General features: G+C 40.5%; 2 protein-coding genes and 1 long non-coding RNA gene across 3 annotated transcripts in view; 1 reads left to right on the plus strand and 2 right to left on the minus strand.

The window, feature by feature from the left end:
* Positions 1 to 2,197: 2,197 nt before the first annotated feature.
* Positions 2,198 to 3,303, plus strand: LOC307044122. Its single transcript, XR_013809531.1, has 3 exons — positions 2,198 to 2,313; positions 2,619 to 2,692; positions 3,166 to 3,303. It is a non-coding gene; the product is annotated as an uncharacterized lncRNA (long non-coding RNA).
* Positions 3,304 to 7,505: 4,202 nt separating this feature from the next.
* Positions 7,506 to 11,420, minus strand: LOC307043287 (uncharacterized protein). Its single transcript, XM_079687647.1, has 3 exons — positions 9,895 to 11,420; positions 9,500 to 9,782; positions 7,506 to 9,399 (listed from the first exon to the last, which is right to left on the minus strand). Exons 1-3 carry the CDS (start codon positions 10,266 to 10,268, stop codon positions 8,746 to 8,748), a joined length of 1,311 nt encoding a protein of 436 aa, XP_079543773.1. The 5' UTR covers positions 10,269 to 11,420; the 3' UTR covers positions 7,506 to 8,745.
* A 150-nt stretch (positions 11,421 to 11,570) lies between these two features.
* The window catches only part of LOC307043286 (protein crumbs homolog 2-like), a 37,254-nt gene continuing 30,780 nt past the window's right edge, over positions 11,571 to 18,044 (minus strand). The window contains exons 8-11 of the mRNA XM_079687646.1: positions 15,215 to 16,076; positions 14,759 to 14,875; positions 14,276 to 14,402; positions 11,571 to 13,433 (exon numbers count right to left, since the gene is read on the minus strand). Of these exons, the coding sequence (XP_079543772.1) occupies positions 13,212 to 13,433; positions 14,276 to 14,402; positions 14,759 to 14,875; positions 15,215 to 16,076 (1,328 nt within the window). The 3' untranslated portion in view covers positions 11,571 to 13,211. The remainder of the gene's footprint in view (positions 13,434 to 14,275; positions 14,403 to 14,758; positions 14,876 to 15,214; positions 16,077 to 18,044) is intronic.

An 18,044-nucleotide genomic window follows, 5' to 3' on the forward strand; every position in this document is an offset into this window, starting at 1 on the left:
CACCCAGTGGGAAAATGTGTCCTCTGCATTTACCCTAACTATGTAGGAGCAGTGGTAGCCATGGGACCAACTCTAATTCTGAGGTGCCTTGGTCAAGATCAATGACAGGAGTATCTGACACGTAATATATCCATAGCATGCAAGTTGTTTTACAGTAATATAATATAATAATTATCTTTGTGCTTAAACACTAATCAAAAGGGTACAACGTTGGTCTCCCACCAAATGCGCTGTCATCAGATCAAATTAAGGGCCCTTAAGGCAGTCAGCACCAAACATATATCCAGTCTACTCAACTACCCTGAATTGCAGGTTAGTTTTTGTTTTTAATCTCCGGGGGGGGGGGGGCATGCAGATCCACCATCCCCCCTGGCTTTTTTTTACAACTTGACCACTGCATGTAGCCAGTGGTGGACTGGGACTAAAAATCATCCCGGGACTCTCGACCGGCCCACTTCATTACCACTAGTAAATTGTCAACGGGGGGAGTGGGGGATGTGCTAGTGACTTATCTGACCGGCCCACTCGGATACCGGCCCATCGGGATTCGTCCCGATGGCCAGTCCGCCACTGCACACAGCCCAGCCCACGTAAACTGTCAACGGGGGGAGCCTCGCTGCGGGGAAACGGTGGACCTAGTGTTCCGATCGGATTGGCAATAATAATAATAATAATCCGTGCATTTTATCCATTAATTTCCCCAACATTGTGGTAAAAAAATCACACGTTTAATACATGTTGGTGTACTACAACTACAAAAAGCATCGGTTTGTTTTCTCATCAGGAAATGCAGACCAGCTCAAACAAACGATTTTTAATCATCATCCTCACGATCATTTAATGTATCATATGTTCGCCGAATTGACATGAAAGCACTAATAAATGTAGTTTCATCCACTTGAGTTTACAACTACAAAAATAATCGATTTGTTTTTATATCACATCCTACGGGAGGAAATTCAGCAGCTCTCACTACCGATTTGTAATCCTAATTTAATCATCATCTTCACCAGGATTATTTATGTTTATGTTCGCCGAATTGACATGAAGGCACTGACAAATATGAATATACTGTAGTCAACTTCATTAAAACGTTATTAACGTGGCTAAACTCAGTAATTCACCATTTCTACGCATGACAACACACTTTGTCCGTGTTTGGTTCTCTCGCCGCACAGTGAATCATTCCTGCATTGACGTCACTTCCGGCTTCCCCCAAAACTTCAAAATGAGTCGAAGGAGTTTTCCCGTGATGTTCGAAATTATTGATATTTATCGGAACGGTATCGCACCTTCTTTTTTAAATTGACGGTTCGAGATGACTAGTAGCCCAATATTTCATTGCACAACAGTTGTTGGGATGCTGTCAAAGGCTCTTTAAAGCACATCATGTGAACAACATCTTGTTGTTTTTAAAATGGTAAATCCTGCACATGTTGCACACTTCTTCTCCCCACTACAGTACCTCTTTTAAAACAGCACAGCTCTCCAATTTAAATACAACATGGTGTTTTTTATATGTAAATATTGTTAATTTGTTATAATAGTCTTAAAACATTTTTTTAAATAGCTGTAATAACAGTCCTATTTTTATTTTATTTTGTTTTGTTTTGCTAAGTATTCCTCTTTCTGTGTCTTTGTATGCACCACTTATACCAGGGGTCTCAACCTTTTTGACCAAAAGAGCCATTTTGCTCCTTTTGCCAAAAGAATTTATTGTCTGGAGCCGCAAAAGATATGTCATAGTTTGATAGCTAATAAAGTTGTATTTATTGTTATATCATACACGAACGCGCACATGACTAATGAGGGCACGAGATAACTTTGTGCACAGATGGAAGCTGATAGGCAGGTAGGCCATCCAGTTATTTTTGCCGTGCCGGCTCAGATGATTGGTCGTGCTTTTTACAGCGCTACGGCCATGGATGTATAATAAGAACTGGATACAGCGTGGGAGGCTGGGCCTCATTCATTCCTATGAGAGTTGCTCATTAGTGCATGATGATAAAATGGCCCAACTTTCGAGAGAGCGAAACCTCACAGATTACCCGGCATGCCTGAGAAGTACCCGTATGTGCGCAACTTTAACCATGCCCCCAAAATGCTCGTTCACATCAAGCACGTCAATTTGCGTACACGTAACAGCACCACGCGTTCATGACAGCATGGCACTTCTTATTATACATCCATGACTGGATTGTTATATGATGGAATTTGATATTAACGAGGCGGCCGCGGCAGTTAGCAGCTAGCGGCTAGCTAGTAATTAGCTCTTAGTAGCTCTGTACGTGTTTTCTTTCCCTTATGACTGTTGTAAGTAAACATATTTATTCTATATCTTCTTCTATATGTGTATGAGCTCTGTATGTGTTTCTTTTCCTTATGACTGTTGTAAGTAAACATATTTATTCTATATTTCCTTCTATATGTGGATTTGAATGTATGTCACAGTCCTCTGTTTATTTATTGTTAAGAAACGCAACACATGGTTTTCAACAATAGAACGATTTATGTGAATGTCAACAGCAACATCCCAAGCTTCTTTCTAGCCAATATTCATTATGTTGTATCTGTACCTTCAACTGTAACTGACCAATTTGGTGTATTTTGTTTGCAAGTCTGTGTTCAACATACTACTTGGAGTACGCTTAACAAGTCTGTACTGAACATGGACACGCAAAACTCTCAACAGGTCAGTTTCTTTCTTCATATCTGATACCAAATCTTGCTGAAATATTGCCACACTGGAGATGTATTGTGTATGTAGTTAAGGGTTTAGTTATTGTACATTTCAATTGGGTTATTTATGTTAAATGTATGATGTATTCAATGTATTCAAAATGTTCAATGTGTTAAATGTATTCAATGTGTTCAATTTATTAAAATAACTACCCAAACATTGTATTTGTTAAATGTGTATTGTTCATTGTATATGTACGTTATTTATATGTATGTAAGTGTTGTCTCGTGTGTATGTACTGTTTGTGATCGTTCTTGTGCCCTCACTCGTTGCCTGCACCTTGACGTGGTGAGTTGGCTTTAAACTAAGACAGGCCATTTATGTTTGAAATATCATGCTAACAAACCTGCAATTACAGAATTGAACGATAGTGGTTAAATATGTTCATGTCTTGCTGACATTATTTGTTATCCTTTTCCACATAGCCTCTCAGATGGATTCCTGTTTCATCTGTTGGTTTGCCACTGTCCAGTGTCTGCCAGCTTGCTCCCTCTCAGAAAAGTGCCATCTTCTGTCAACAGGAAAACTGTTGAACACTTGTCACTATATGAAGCTCAGTGCAAGTTCTTTAAGGAAGACTGGGTATGTATACATTCGCTCCGCAGCTGCTTATAATCAGCTCATCACGGGCGCTGTCCTTAACCTATTACATTGACCTCATTCTCCAGCAGCCAATCACCGTGCTGCAGCCAAGCTTTAAAATGGTTCTCCTCTCTCCTGCAGTCAGCTGTGATTGCAGGTGTTCATGCTGCCGCCCGCCTCCTCTCCACCCACCTCCGTTCATCATATCCAGAGCCAGGAGAGCTAATCCAAAGACCTCATCACACCTCCTTTTCGTCCCATCTCCTCATCAAAACCAGATCTTCAGCATCATCATCACCAGTGTCTAGACCCCGGGGGGTTCCCTATATGCTCACGGCTTTTCCCCCTTTAGATATAAGATTTCAGGATCAGGGCCTAATCGCCAAAGACTTTTTATCATTTATCATATGACATGTGTCAATAAATGTTCTTTAAACAAAATGAAGTCTCTCCTGATTGAACTGTCTGGACCCCATCTTCAACTTTTTTTCAAACCATGAAATGAATCAGAGGGCTTTCCAGTTGATTATGTTTGGTGGATTTTTTAATATAATAATTGCAATCTATATATAGGCAATATATTACCTTTTAATCTATATAAATTGTATTTACATTTGTTGTCAATATTTGTTCCACCTATGCAAGCCATCAGAGGTATACATGTATTAACTGTGTTAATCTCTTTTAGGTTTCATTTCTTATTTTTGTGAATTTCTATATAAAATGCTGATTCCTACACGAAATGCTTATGTATTTTTAATTACATTTTTGTAGAGCTTTGACTTTTTCAGCTGAATAAATATTATAACTCTACATGGTTTTGGTCAGCATTGCCAGCTTCACTGTTGAGCTTTATGTTGTGCCCAGCATTCTCCTGCGCTCTGAAATCAAAATGTGGATAAGCATAAAACAACACTAAAATAAACACTACAATACAACTTGTTATTTGACACACAAGGTTGTTCATTTGTGTGTATATTCAACACAGGCTATATATATATATATACAAGTATAATTAATACAACTTCTAATTTGATTAGAGCTTTGACACATATATATTTATATATCTATAAGTATGACGACTTCCTCGGGTGATATCATATGGTATAGCTAATTAATCTGGGTCAAAACGGTCAAAACGGGTTGTGTCCTGCGTGGTATTATAGTAATAGCAAACAGCAACGTTCAACTCCTTTAATGGTATATTGCAAGTGCAATAAGAAGCTACAGGGACGTTAATCTACGTTGGTATTTATTAACTTTATTTAATACAAGATTTACATCATACAGCCCATGTAGTATAATATTTTACAAATGATGAATTACAGCAAACATGTGCAATATATCCATTATTACAGCTCCGTGGGCTGGCAGTAAGGCGATATGGGTCCGTTCTTATTGTGCATCCATGGGTAAAGGTAAAACTCATTTAGTACTGAACACGTCACATCACATGAACGTGGGTTAGATGCGCGTTCATAATGCAGAGGGAAATAACTCTCAGAATAACGTTATTAGCACATTTTTACAACTTGAGGAACGAATGTTTTTAATAAGGGCTATACAAGTGTTCATACTGGGTAGTTTATTTAGTTTAAAACAAATTATCCAACGATTTACAGACCATTCTTTCCCCATGTAAGTCAATGGGAAAAAGTGTTTCCGGGCCTGCCAACCAAACGGAAGTGTAGTACCGCCGTTTGGCCAGCACGAATATTTTCATCAGAGTCCGGCGCACTTCCTGGGGGCTTGGCTACGGCTTCCGGAGATGAATTTGTTTATGTATTTATTGTCAAAGCATTTAATATATTCATTGCTATCGGGACGTTAAGAGCATTCCATGGAATATAACAAAAAGTGTTTTCTGAAATAAATTACATACCCCATTGAATTATGACTGAAAATCGTCAGCTGTCTTCCTCTCCCGTGTTGTTCCTCGATACGTAAAGGCTACAGCACCTTTGACAACTTCTCTCTACATATCAAACATACCGGTAAACCAGCATCGTTTGCTGTGAAAGCATATAACTCTGTCCACGCAGAATTAAATCCTGTGTTCCTCCGGTACTTTTATTTTCTTTGATTTATCCATAGATGAGAGTAACAAATCCGTCACTTCCGCCCACTTTTGGGGGAAAACAATGTTGTCAGTTGAACGGCGGTCAATACAAATTCTGAAGTTTTTGCCAATCCGATCATAAATGTAAGAAAACTGGGGATTTTTGGATCTTCAAAGAGCCCGATTCCAATGGCCAGACAGGCAAACAATTGTATGAAGTCATTAGAAATCGACGATCGGGCTCGATATATGGTTAGATATAGCAGTAGGCTATTTATTTTCATAGATGAGAGTAACATCTACGTCACTTTACGGCCCCGCCCACTTTTGGGGGAAACAACGGCTGTCATTTGAATGGCGATCGAGCCTGAAGCCACAGAGATCTTCTGTTACTGTCCTTTCTTCTTAGAGGAAGTACAGAAACACGTAACTCTGAATTTGTTTTAATGTTTGAGGTGCAATAAATGACACAGCAGCTTTTTGGCATGATAAAACTATTATGTTCTGCCTCACTCATGAGAGTAACAGCTGGAGAAATTACAGCCTCGCCTACTGATTTTAATTTAACCATATATCAAGACCGATTGTCGATTACCAATGATCGAATGTAATTGTTTGCCTGACTGGCCATCGTAATCGAGCTATTTGAAGATCCAAAAATCCACAGTTTTCAAAAAAAATTGATTGGATGGGCAAAAACTTCAGAATTTGTATTGACCGCCATTTAAATGACAGCGTTGTTTTCCCCCAAAAGTGGGCGGGGCCGTAATTTTGGCCCGGAAGTGACGTAGGTGTTACTCTCATCTATAGTTCGCTCATCGAGCCGGGGGTCAGGTTATTCACCCGCAGGAAAAGGCGCTGGCGCGGGACCGTAGCAGGATGTGACGCATATTTTAGTTGACCTAATTAAAACCGTTTTGTTTTTTATTTATGTGTCACAGTATCACCTCAAAATACAAGATACGAAACATTTTCAACCATGCAACAAAATTTAAATAGTCCTACAAATACTTTTATTTTCTTCTTATTTTTGTCTAAGCTCAAGGGAGCCAGATCAGAGGGCTTAAAGGGCCGCATGCGGCTCGAGGGCCGCGGGCTGCCGACCCCTGACTTATGCCAAAGCACATTTTTCGTATTTATAAACCTACTTGGTAATAAAACCCATTCTGATTCTGATGTAGCAAATGGAGCTACTGTGATGCAAGAAAAACTTCAGACTTGATCTGACTAATAAAGTATTATCGCATCTAATTGCATTTTGAATGCTGCTCATCAAGATATCTTTGAATGTGAATTAAGAACTTTTCCATTGAGTCTGACTGACAGGATGTCTCTGTGTGTTTTTAAAAACAATTCCATAGCATCTGCGGCCCCCCTGCCCCCTCACTGTGCGATCAGGGAGGGGAGGCTTGTCCTGATTTACTTGCCTTCATTAGGGAGGAGCAGTGACCGAGCCAGCAGCCAGCTGGGTGGGAGTCGCTCAGAGAGACGGAGGAATGCACCATCAGGGCTTCAAAGAGAGAGAGAGTGAGAGTGAGGGGGGGATTTATTTTTTAAGGACATTTATTTTAAAGGAGGGTTGGGGAAAGTTGAAGGGTTCAACAGTTCAACTACTTAATTTTTTTCTATCAGTGTTTCTGTGGTTTTTTTCTTCAGTTATAAGCGGTAATCCAGAAAAACATTCCTACTGGTGAAGCGAAATATTATATTGCAAAAAATTATGTCCATTAAAACCCTAAAAAGAGTTGTAAAGTCATTAATTCATCATTGATGGATTGACGTTTTCTTATTTTGAAGACATTGTTGCCTTGATGATTTTTATATAAGTGATACATTTACTTATTTTTTTAAAAGACGGTGTTATTACAAATTACACATTACGTTCAATGTACCACCTCTTAGAAGGGAATTAAGTCAAAAAGCTGTGTATATTGTAAGGTGTCTGTCATTACCCCCATCACTCGATTTTCATTGAAATATTGTACCTTGTAAGAGTATTTTTTATTTTACTGTTGGGAATGGGATCAACCAAAACACATCCATCAAGATAATTCATTTTCTTTTGTTTTTATTTTTCTTTGAACACATTTCATGCCCGCAGACATTCATTCAGTTGAAGCGCCATTTCAAACTAAATGCACAAAATGACCATTAAACACAAAATCTTCCTCATATGCACACTTAGTACTAATAAAGAGATTTACTTCAAAAGGAGATATTCACTTAAAAAACAGAGGTTTCTATGAAGTGCACTGAATAACTGAAACGTTGACTTTAACTAAATGTGTTATGACAACAGATTTTCCAATACTGTATTAGGTTAGTTGAAAGCAATAATAATACGTTTCAAAAAATGAGGTTCAACTTAATATAATTGCTTGGAACTAACCTAATACAGTTATGTTGTTAAATCTGTGTTTTCAGTGAAGAAAAATAAAAGGCTTGGGTTGGACTATCACTCATAATCTAAATTGTGGTTATTCCCTAAAGTAAATATATCCTGTTTTGGAAGAAAAAAAACATGGAATGTAGATGTAGTACGGCTTTACTTAAAACAACTCCAGTGTAAAATCACTACCATTCTGTGCAAAGCTGTCCTGTGGATGTCCTGCTGTTAAGTAACAACACCATATCACAGTAGGTCTGTACAATACCATAACGAATTAAACACAGTTTGAATATGTGTCCTGAGGTTCTTCCTTTCATTACAGTTTTTCTCAATCGCTAAACCCACTTTTTAGAATCTAAATTCATTTCTTCAAAACAAGAGCATAGCCATCTAAACAGAAACACACTTGCCATAACTCTGAATATCTTTTGCAAAATGCACTTACATGACCAAAACTGAAAATACTGGTCACAAAAAAGAATAAGTCGATCGAAACAGAACAAATTGTCCTCTAATGAGACAAATGTGTTTTCATAACTGAAACTCCGGTCACCATAATAACCCATTCTACCATAACAATATACATTTCTTGCAAAGTGCTCTAAGGCACTCAAAACTAAAAATACCCCTTCCAAAACCAGATACCTTCTCCAAAAACAAACATTTGTCAGCTCATGAGAAGACTATTTGAACAGTCATTACTAAGTGGCACACTAAATACTGACTACAATCATCAATACACAAACCTCAAGCTATCGATATTGGAAACTGAACGGAAAACTGACAAGTTGGGAGAAACAAACTTACATATAGGAAAAACAGAGTCTTACTGTAACTATGCCATTGTTTTTATTGTCTCATTTTCAGAAGAGCACCGTAACAGAAACAAAAGACGAATAGCAATACACTGGAAAAAAATAACATGGGTAAATGATGTAAATCAGCAGTAAAGCAGAGAATGAGATCTATATAACTTTACTGATCTGCTCTTTGGCGTCTGTCTGGCCACATAGCCTCATCTACGTCACAGCGTATGTCTTCCCTTGCAAGGCAGCGTGGGAAATATCTCCTTGCGTGTCGACACCACCCTTGACAGGATTCCGCAGAGATGTCCCGACAGCCAGCATTCATTGCGTCCAAAAGGGGCATTCTGTCATGAGGATGATGGTCATAAACCTTCCATCTCCAGGCAGAGAAGAACTCCTCAATGGGGTTTAGAAATGGGGAGTATGGAGGGAGGAACTCCATGGCCATGTGTGGATGAGCCTCAAACCATGCCCTCACGTCACGAGAGTGGTGGAATGCCACATTGTCCCATATGACCACGTGAACCGACCTCACTTGATCCCTCTCTTCTGGTGGCACAAGTCCGTCATACAGGACATCCAGGAAGGCAAGGACACGTTGCGTGTTATATGCTCCCATTAAAGGGATGTGAGCAAGGACGCCTTGTGTCGAGATAGCCGCACACAATGTTATGTTTCCTCCCCTTTGGCCTGGAACAAAGACTGTCGCTCTTTGCCCAATAAGGTTCCTCCCACGTCTCCTCACTTTGGAGAGGTTGAAGCCTGCTTCATCCACATATACAAAAACATGTGGTAATGCATTGCCTTCCAGCTCCATCATTCGCTAAAGAAAATGAAACAAACAGAGGACCGTTTTACATTACTGTAAGCAGTCAGACATACTAAAAATATAGGCAAGCCATCAGTGTGATTGAGGTCCTTACCTGTACATACCGGTGCCTTAACTCCTTCACACGGTCAGAGTTGCGTTCAAAAGGAACCTTATAGATCTGTTTCATTCTGAGGTGTTGCCTCTTTAACACCCGGTCAATGGTTGCAACACTTATAGACTGAATGTTACTGAAGACATCCTGGTCTGCAATTATTCTGGCCTGAATCTCCCTTAAGCGGATTTCATTGTTGGCCACAACCATATCAACAATGGCAGACTCTTGTTCTGGAGTAAAGGCCTTTCGTCTGCCACCAGAGCGGGGTGCTCTTTCAGTTCTATCAATAAATATTTGAGAATGTTATGTACTGTAATATAAAAACAGTGATCGAAACCTACATCAAAATAGAAATGCATGAAGTGCTGTAAAAAAGGGTTACAGTAGCTTACCTATTTTCGTGCCTGAAGATCCTAATAATGGATGCCACTGTTGATCTCGGTATATTGGGCTGAACCCTTTGGCCAGCCTCACTGAGGGACATGCCATGGTTTATGACGTGGTCCACAATAGTTGCACGGGTGTTGTCCGAAACTACTGTTCGCATTGGTCCCCTTTCAACTCTTCCACCACGCATACGTACAGCCCTCCCTCTTCCTCTCTGAACATGAGGGTTCCCTCTTCCTCTCTGAACATCAGCTCTCCCTCTTCCTCTCTGAACATCAGCTCTCCCTCTTCCTCTCTGAACATCAGCCCTCCCTCTTCCTCGCTGAACAACAGGGTTCCTTCTTCCTCTCAGAGCTCCTCTACCTACTCGATCAGCCATTTTGTTTACACAAACATCTTACTGAAGTGAGGGAGGTCTTTTATAGGATTCTCACTAATTACAATTACTATAGGAAATTCATTGATGTCAGCTGTGAGCAATTCATTTACATGGAAGTGAAGTACTCAATTCACCCCAATACAAAAAAAAACATTTCTCAATGTGCAAAAAGGAAAAGACCACAATTACTGACTGTAAAAATGTTGTATCAGCTATAGCTAATCCTCCCCATATGAACATCTCAAAGAGCTATGCAAGTCATATCAACACTATTATAGCTTTACCGGCACCATTTAAAAAAATATTTTAAGTACAGTCATGCAAATTCTATCATGTAAATGTTTTCAATGTAACATCATTACTGTAAGGTATACAGTACATTCCATGGAGTTACCTTTTTCAATGGGGTGATTGACTGATAACAAGTGTTAATATTTTGCACATCAAGTGTCAATTAGTGTAGCTATGGTCTAAGTTTATGAGGAAGTGTTATCCACTGTGAGAAGATTATTTGTTGTTTTGTAGACATGAGTTACACAACAGATTTTTGATCTTTGTGTAGAGAATTGTAACTTCAGTTAGAGAATTGTGTGATCTGTTTTGCAAAACACTGCTTAGCATCTGCATTTTGTGTGATATCAATGAGAAATGGTATACTGTTGTAGAGAAATGGTTTTCTGTTTCGATGGCTGTGCTGTTGGTTTGATGAAAGGAATTTTGATTCTAAATAGTGGGTTTAGCGATTGAGAAAAACTGTAACCTCTCTTTGAAATACAGTCCTCACAAAGGCGTTATCTGTGTTTGATGGATGCAGGAATGCATGTTGTTCCATGATGCACATGAGAGGACATTTAGTGATTTCTGACTTGTATTAAAGCATGCATGTAGCCAGTTGTAACAACCTCAGAGAGAGAAGCAGCAGTATGGATCTGTTTAAATGTACCGTAAATAAATATTTAGTATTTCCACTTGTGAACCATATCTAATTCCTGGATTTACAACAAAACAACAAGATATTAAACAGACAATAGATATCATGAATGGGGTCCACTCAGCTTTGAGGAACTTAGACCCGACCCAGGTACACATTTGGGCTGGGTCAAAATTATAAATGATAATTGTGAGGTTCACATTTTCCGACCACAGGTCAGGGTCATTATGTTGAATACTACAAGTAGATCTGAATGAATTTGAGGGAACACAGTCCCCGTTCATTTCTCTTTTCTTCCAAAATAAACGTTTGCATGTCAGGCTTGTCATCTTCCCACAGGCCCATTACAGTAAGACTCTTAGTCGATCTGGTCTGATGCTGGAGAGCTTGTCGTATTTTATTCAAACCATGGTAATGATGTGCTGCAATACCTCAGTCAGGTACATAACTGGGATGACTGAGGGCATTGTCATGTTTGAACAGGAATGGGTTTTACATTGGACAGGGATGTCTCAATACTAAGCCATATAGTGTATCTGATTAACCACATGTAAGCAATATTGGGTTAGTTGTACTAGATTGGAATTATATAAATCAGAGATAACTGTAATATCTAGAAAATGATTGACATTATGCCAACCCATACCTAAAACTTTACAGATCATGATGAAATTCATACATATCACTCTTTTGAAATGGCATTCAATACAACTCTGAATAGTAATGACAAGAGTTTCTCTAATTCATATTTAGCTCTGACTTGCATTATACTTTCCTTTCACAACCGGTTCTATTTCATGAAATGCAATACATGGGTCACATCAGAACCTTCAGTTACCTGCAGTGTTGGTTGTTCAGTTAGGAGCCCCGGAGAGGATAGAGTGAAAGGGGAGTGAGCAGGGAGACTTCCTGGACTTCAAATGTGAGGGTAGTGCCATCTGACTTTAAGGACATTTCTTTAAATTAGATACAATTTAACTAGACTTTGCTGAATTCTCCTTTTTTCTAGACATCTGAAAAAAGTTATTTATATCCAAAAACACTGACAACTTACATACAGCATACAAAAAAATCCTGTTCTGTTGCCAGAGAAATGATTACAAAAAATACAGTGACTTTAACTTTTGCATCAAATGATACACAACACAAACTGACAGCATTTTTACACAGTGACCAATGATAGGCAGCCTGTACAGTGCACATTGACAATATATTACAGCAAATATACCGTTTCTGAGTCATTCATTCACATGTTCTGTTGGGGGTTCGGAGTCAGGCTCCATCGTATGAACTGTTTGCATGTCTTCATTCACAGTCTGCAGAAGCTTAAATAGGGAGAAATGACTCAGTAACTGAGTACATGAACATCTTGTAAAAATTCCACATTTCTGTTTCAGCAAAACAGAACATCAGGTTTGATTCACAAATACATTCCTTCTTTTGCTTCTTCACATTTTTGAGGCAGACCAAAAACACAGATGTAAAGCTGAAGGAGGATATCAGGGGCCAAACCCATTTTGATGAAAGAGTTGAAGTCATGTGAGATTAACATTAGCAAGTGACCTCTAGCAGGACAACAACAGGATGTAAATGAGCGTCTGTTTCACAATAAAAACACATATGTCTTGCAAATGTGTGTTTAATAAGGATTGTGATGGTAAGGAAAGGAAAGCCCTTAAAGAAAGCCCTGATTGGTTTTCCTGAATACTTGCCCCTTCATCATGTGGAGTTCAGTTTCAGTGTTGTCCAGCCAGTGCAACATTTCTTAAAATCCAAAATGACTTTTGTTCACATGGTCCTGACCTGATTTTAGTATTCCTCAAGACACAACTCTTCAAGGTCTAGAGTCAGAGCACCCCCCACCTCTCCCCGACAGGGGAGCCTCTCTCTGGTCTTCACCTGTCCATCTGTGAGACCTCGACATAAGCTGTGTTCCCAGGTGGAGGATCAGTCATTGATTTATCCTCCATGTCTTCCTCGTAGGGCAGGAGCCCTGTACACATCCTCTGGCCTCAGATCAGCCTCTCCTCGGGGGGCACTTTGAGTACACTGCCCATCTCCAGCCTGGCCCCAGCCACCTCCTGGGAGCTGGGGCTGTACGTGCCCTCTGACTGACGCTTCTTCCGCGCTGTCATGACCATGCAGAACACCACCAGGATGGCCACCAGCACACACAGCGTGGTGAGGGGGATGGTGACCACCAGCCAGGGGACGCGCTCCGTGTGCTCCTCTCTCTGCAGGAGGATAAGCGCACCATGTTTACAACATATATTGTACCCATCATCAATTGTCTATTATGTGTAACTATGGGTTTATTAATGGTTAATGAAGGATTAGTTCATGTGACAAATATATGTTAAAAGCAACCATTTGATTTCCCTGGTTTATTCTGCTCCAGCAAGTGTTGCTTTTTCTGTGGTGGAGCTGGACAGAGTACATTTATTTACAACTCATTTTATAGCTAGCCATTATGTTTGAAGTTCTACAGAATACTGTTTTGTTAATGAATTCATTTAAGTCCAGACGCACTGACACACAAAGGCAAAGGTCAAGCAGTCCATTGTAATGGTCCTTCTGATGAACTAAACTGAAGACAATAAACCGGACATGAGAATATGGGACATTTGTATTATCAATCGGCCACAAAAGCGAGGTCAGAAACCCAACCAACGTTGTATCATTTAAATACGTTTCACTTTATAGTATTCTTTAGACTTATAAAGTAAGTGAACACGCTCAAGTTGTAATATTATTTTGATTATTGTGTTTAATTAGTAGAAGCCATTATAACAACACTTTATTGACATAAACTATAATGTTTTCTAACCTATTCAACTTCATTTATACAATGCTATTATTTCAATTAAGGGATTTTGAGCTCTCAATTGTAATTTCAAAATTGTATCTAGAACTCGTGAAATATTTTTACACTGGAAGGGGACATTATGGGATGGAGATGCTATATTGCTGTTTATGCAAATTATGTATATCATGTTTTCCTTTTCTAGGCTTTAAGGGTACTTGAATATTAAACCCATTACTCAGATTTACATTTTATATGATCTTATTAACTTACTTTGTTCTCACACACTCTGCCACTGAAGCCCAGCACACACACACACTGGAAGTGGTTGAGTCTGTCCAGGCAGGTGGCCCCATTGAGACAAGGCCTGAACTCACACTCGTCTATTTCTGTCTCACACCTGAAACACATCACAAGGGATTAATACAATGCAGACTGAAGGGCAGCAGCTCTCACACACACACACACACACACACACACACACACACACACACACACACACACACACACACACACACACACACACACACACACACACACACACACACACACACACACACACACACACACACACACACACACACACACACACACACACACACACACACACACACACACACACACACACCGACTTTTAAACTCGGATTTGGTTTCTACTGAGCGGCTGGTGTGTGTGTGTGTGTGTGTGTGTGTGTGTGTGTGTGTGTGTGTGTGTGTGTGTGTGTGTGTGTGAGTGTGTGTTGCTCACTCTCTCACCTGGCTCCAGTGTATCCTGGCTTGCAGGTGCAGTCGCCTCCTGAGTCCCCTCCTATACAAACCCCCCCATTAAGACACTTAGTGTATGCATCACACGCCACTGGAGGGAAACGCCACCTGTTGGACACACACACATGAACTGATTATCATTCATGAATGTATGCTTCTGTAAAATCAATAAAAGCTATAGACACATATGCTCAGCACTTACTCAGACGGTTACCGTTACACACCGTTACTCAAAGAGATAAAACACTCGATCATCCACAGAGCCAGTGCCCTCCTGGACTAAATTCTGTCCGCACTGGTAACCAGTGCATGCCAAGGTTCCTGACCGTCCATGCATCTTACACACATCTCTGATAAGCAGCCTAACACTCGCATGTTTTAACAATAAAACAGCATGTGTGGTAAGTTTACAAGGATGTCAATGTACTGTTGAGAAAGTGTACTCACTGGCAGCGTTTTCCGACGTAGCCCCGAGGACATGAACATGTGTGAGCCACCCCCTTATCCATGCAGGTTCCTCCGTTCACACAACTGAACTCCAGACAGTTATCCAGCTCTTCCTTACAGTCTCTCCCTGTGTATCCGCTGTGGCAGTCACACTGGTAGTCTGCCAGAAGGTCCTTACATGTACCGTAGCCACAGGGACTTGAAGAACACTCATTTACCTCCAACTCACACAGCTCCCCCTCCCATCCTGCACTGCAGCTGCAGTTAAACTCATTAAACTCATCCTGACACACACCCTGGTTGAGACAGGGCTGGGAATCACAAATCGGTGAACCCTGGCATCCTATGATTGGCTCGTGCCCACCCAGTCTGGAGAACCGGCTCATCTGCGGGGCGTCTGGTACGTTAATGAGTGGCAGGTAGACTCCCCCCACCCTCACTTCCCCTAAGCATCCAGTGTATTTTTCAGCCAGCCACAGATTGGTGTCATTGAGGAAGTTGAGGTTGCCACCAACGCCGAAGCTACCCCCGAATCTCTGCCCGTCGACGGTGAGGCGCCAGCGGGATACTGAGTGTGTGGGCTCCACCATGGTGAGCTGGATGTGATGCCATGCTCCGTCTGCAATCACTCTGTCACTTGTGAAGGCCAGCAGCTCAGCGCTCGCCCCACTGTCCAGTTTGACCAGCAGGGAGGAGTTGAGCAGCCCCAGGCAGAAGACCTCCGCTCTGCTGGCGGCCCGCAACAGGATCCCGTTTTCGTCACGTGTCCGTATGTCCATAGTGATGTCGGTCACTGGGCTCAGCAGGGAGCTGTTGGCAACATACTGAAGAGCATTGTCCTGAAAAATGGCTTCAGTCAAACCTGTGGGAGGGAAAATGAGCAGTTTGACAAAGTTTGAAAAACCAAGACCAGTGAAACGCTGAGTCACATAGAGTTATTTTTTTCATGATTGATGCATTGATTGGAAAACCACCTACTGATCCGCTGTCTCTTTAAAACAATATAAGTACTTTTGATGTAAGATGTGTGTTATTATCGTTAAAGGGCTCATCTTTTTGAGTCACTTTAGATGTTAGATTTACATTGGTGCAATAGAGCTCCCATACTTTTCAGAGGTATGCATTTACAGTACATATCACATTTAAACTCTATATCAACAACCAGTGGCGGCTGGTGGAAAATATTTTTGGTGGGGCTGTTGATATAGTGAGTAAAAACTTTTTTTAGGAGAAATTACCCCTTAAATTGGGACTTCCTGTGATGTAATGGCCCCATAAAATCGTGGTTCTAGGGCCAGGAACAACCAGGCTGAGTCGGGCTGAGTATGCTAAACTAACTGCGGTCAAGCCAGCCTCCACTCGGGAAAACCTAGTCAAGCCAGCCCTCACGTGATATTGCGGTGCGCAAATATCCTATGCATTACGGTAGAGTAAAAAAAAAATCATCCCTCTGTGTTTAGATGAGAATAAAACTAAAACTGTCCAGTATCAGAGACTCATTTCACTTCAGGGTGATAGCAGGACATCCCATCTAGTCACTCAGAAAAAATCAGGACATTCTGATGTAGAGTTTCAAAATAAAAGACCTTTGAAATCTCTATTGTATGAGCTATCATCCCTGTTTTTAGATGAGAATAAAACCAAAACTATCCAGTATCATAGATCCATCTCACTCCAGGGTGATAGCAGGATACCCCATGTCGTCACTCAGAAAAAGTCAGGACATTCTGATGTAGAGTTTCAAAATAAAAGATGAAGTCTCATATATGAGCTATCATCCCTGTCCCCAAAGGTCTTTTATTTTTGAAACTGTACATCAGAATGTCCTGATTTTTTCTGAGTGACTACATGGGGTGTCCTGCTATCACCCTGGAGTGAGATGGATCTATGATACGGACAGTTTTTGTTTTATTCTCATCTAAAAACAGGGATGATAGCTCATATATGAGACTTCAAAGGTCTTTTATTTTGAAACTGTACATCAGAATGTCCTGATTTTTTCTGAGTGACTAGATGGGGTGTCCTGCTATCACCCTGGAGTGAGATGGATCTATGATACTGGACAGTTTTTGTTTTATTCTCATCTAAAAACATGGATGATAACTCATACAATAAAGATTTCAAAGGTCTCTTATTTTGAAACTCTACATCAGAATGTCCTGATTTTTTCTGAGTGACTAGATGGGATGTCCTGCTATCACCCTGAAGTGAAATGAGTCTTTGATACGGGACAGTTTTTGTTTTATTCCCATCTAAACACAGAGGGAGGATTTTTTTTTTTTTACTCTACCGTAATGCATAGGATATTCGCGCACCGCAATATCACGTGAGGGCTGGCTTGACTAGGTTTTTCCGAGTGGAGGCTGGCTTGACCGCAGTCTAAACTAGAAAGAGAATCGCTGTCAAGGGGGCTACAACTACAACAAGATGAACATATTTGACCGTGATTTAATTGTAATACACGTTTCAAAATGATGCCGAAGTAACAACATACTGATACCGGATAGTAAAACCCATGAATTAAGGCTTTGAAAAGTCTGCAGACAGACGGCAGGCGAAAAACCTTTTAAAATACGTATTTTCTAATGGAGATCTGGCTAAGCTAACGTTGTAAATGCTCCGACCGTCCACACTCACAACAACAGCCTATATAGACATAATTAAACCAGTGACTGTATTCGCCATGACACAGACAGTATGTGGTTTGTACTTGTTTAACTTTTGTCTAGTTTCTGAACAGATATGAAGAGCTGTGAGCTCTGAGTGCTAAGAGCTAACAGCTGTGTTGTTTTTCTGGGGAGCTCATTGAAGATGACTTCACGGCTCCCCC

This window comes from Notothenia rossii, assembly GCF_949606895.1.
Source record: "Notothenia rossii genome assembly, chromosome: 6".
NCBI lineage: Eukaryota > Metazoa > Chordata > Actinopteri > Perciformes > Nototheniidae > Notothenia > Notothenia rossii.

What these genes read in the sequence shown, in the direction of transcription:
- LOC307043287 (XM_079687647.1), bottom strand. Translation starts at nt 10,268, where the DNA reads ATGGCTGATCGAGTAGGTAGAGGAGCTCTGAGAGGAAGAAGGAACCCT. An exon ending in ATCTTCAGGCACGAAAATAG is followed by an intron (nt 9,783 to 9,894) that starts GTAAGCTACTGT and finishes ATTTATTGATAG; the next exon opens with AACTGAAAGAGCACCCCGCT. An exon ending in TAAGGCACCGGTATGTACAG is followed by an intron (nt 9,400 to 9,499) that starts GTAAGGACCTCA and finishes CATTTTCTTTAG; the next exon opens with CGAATGATGGAGCTGGAAGG.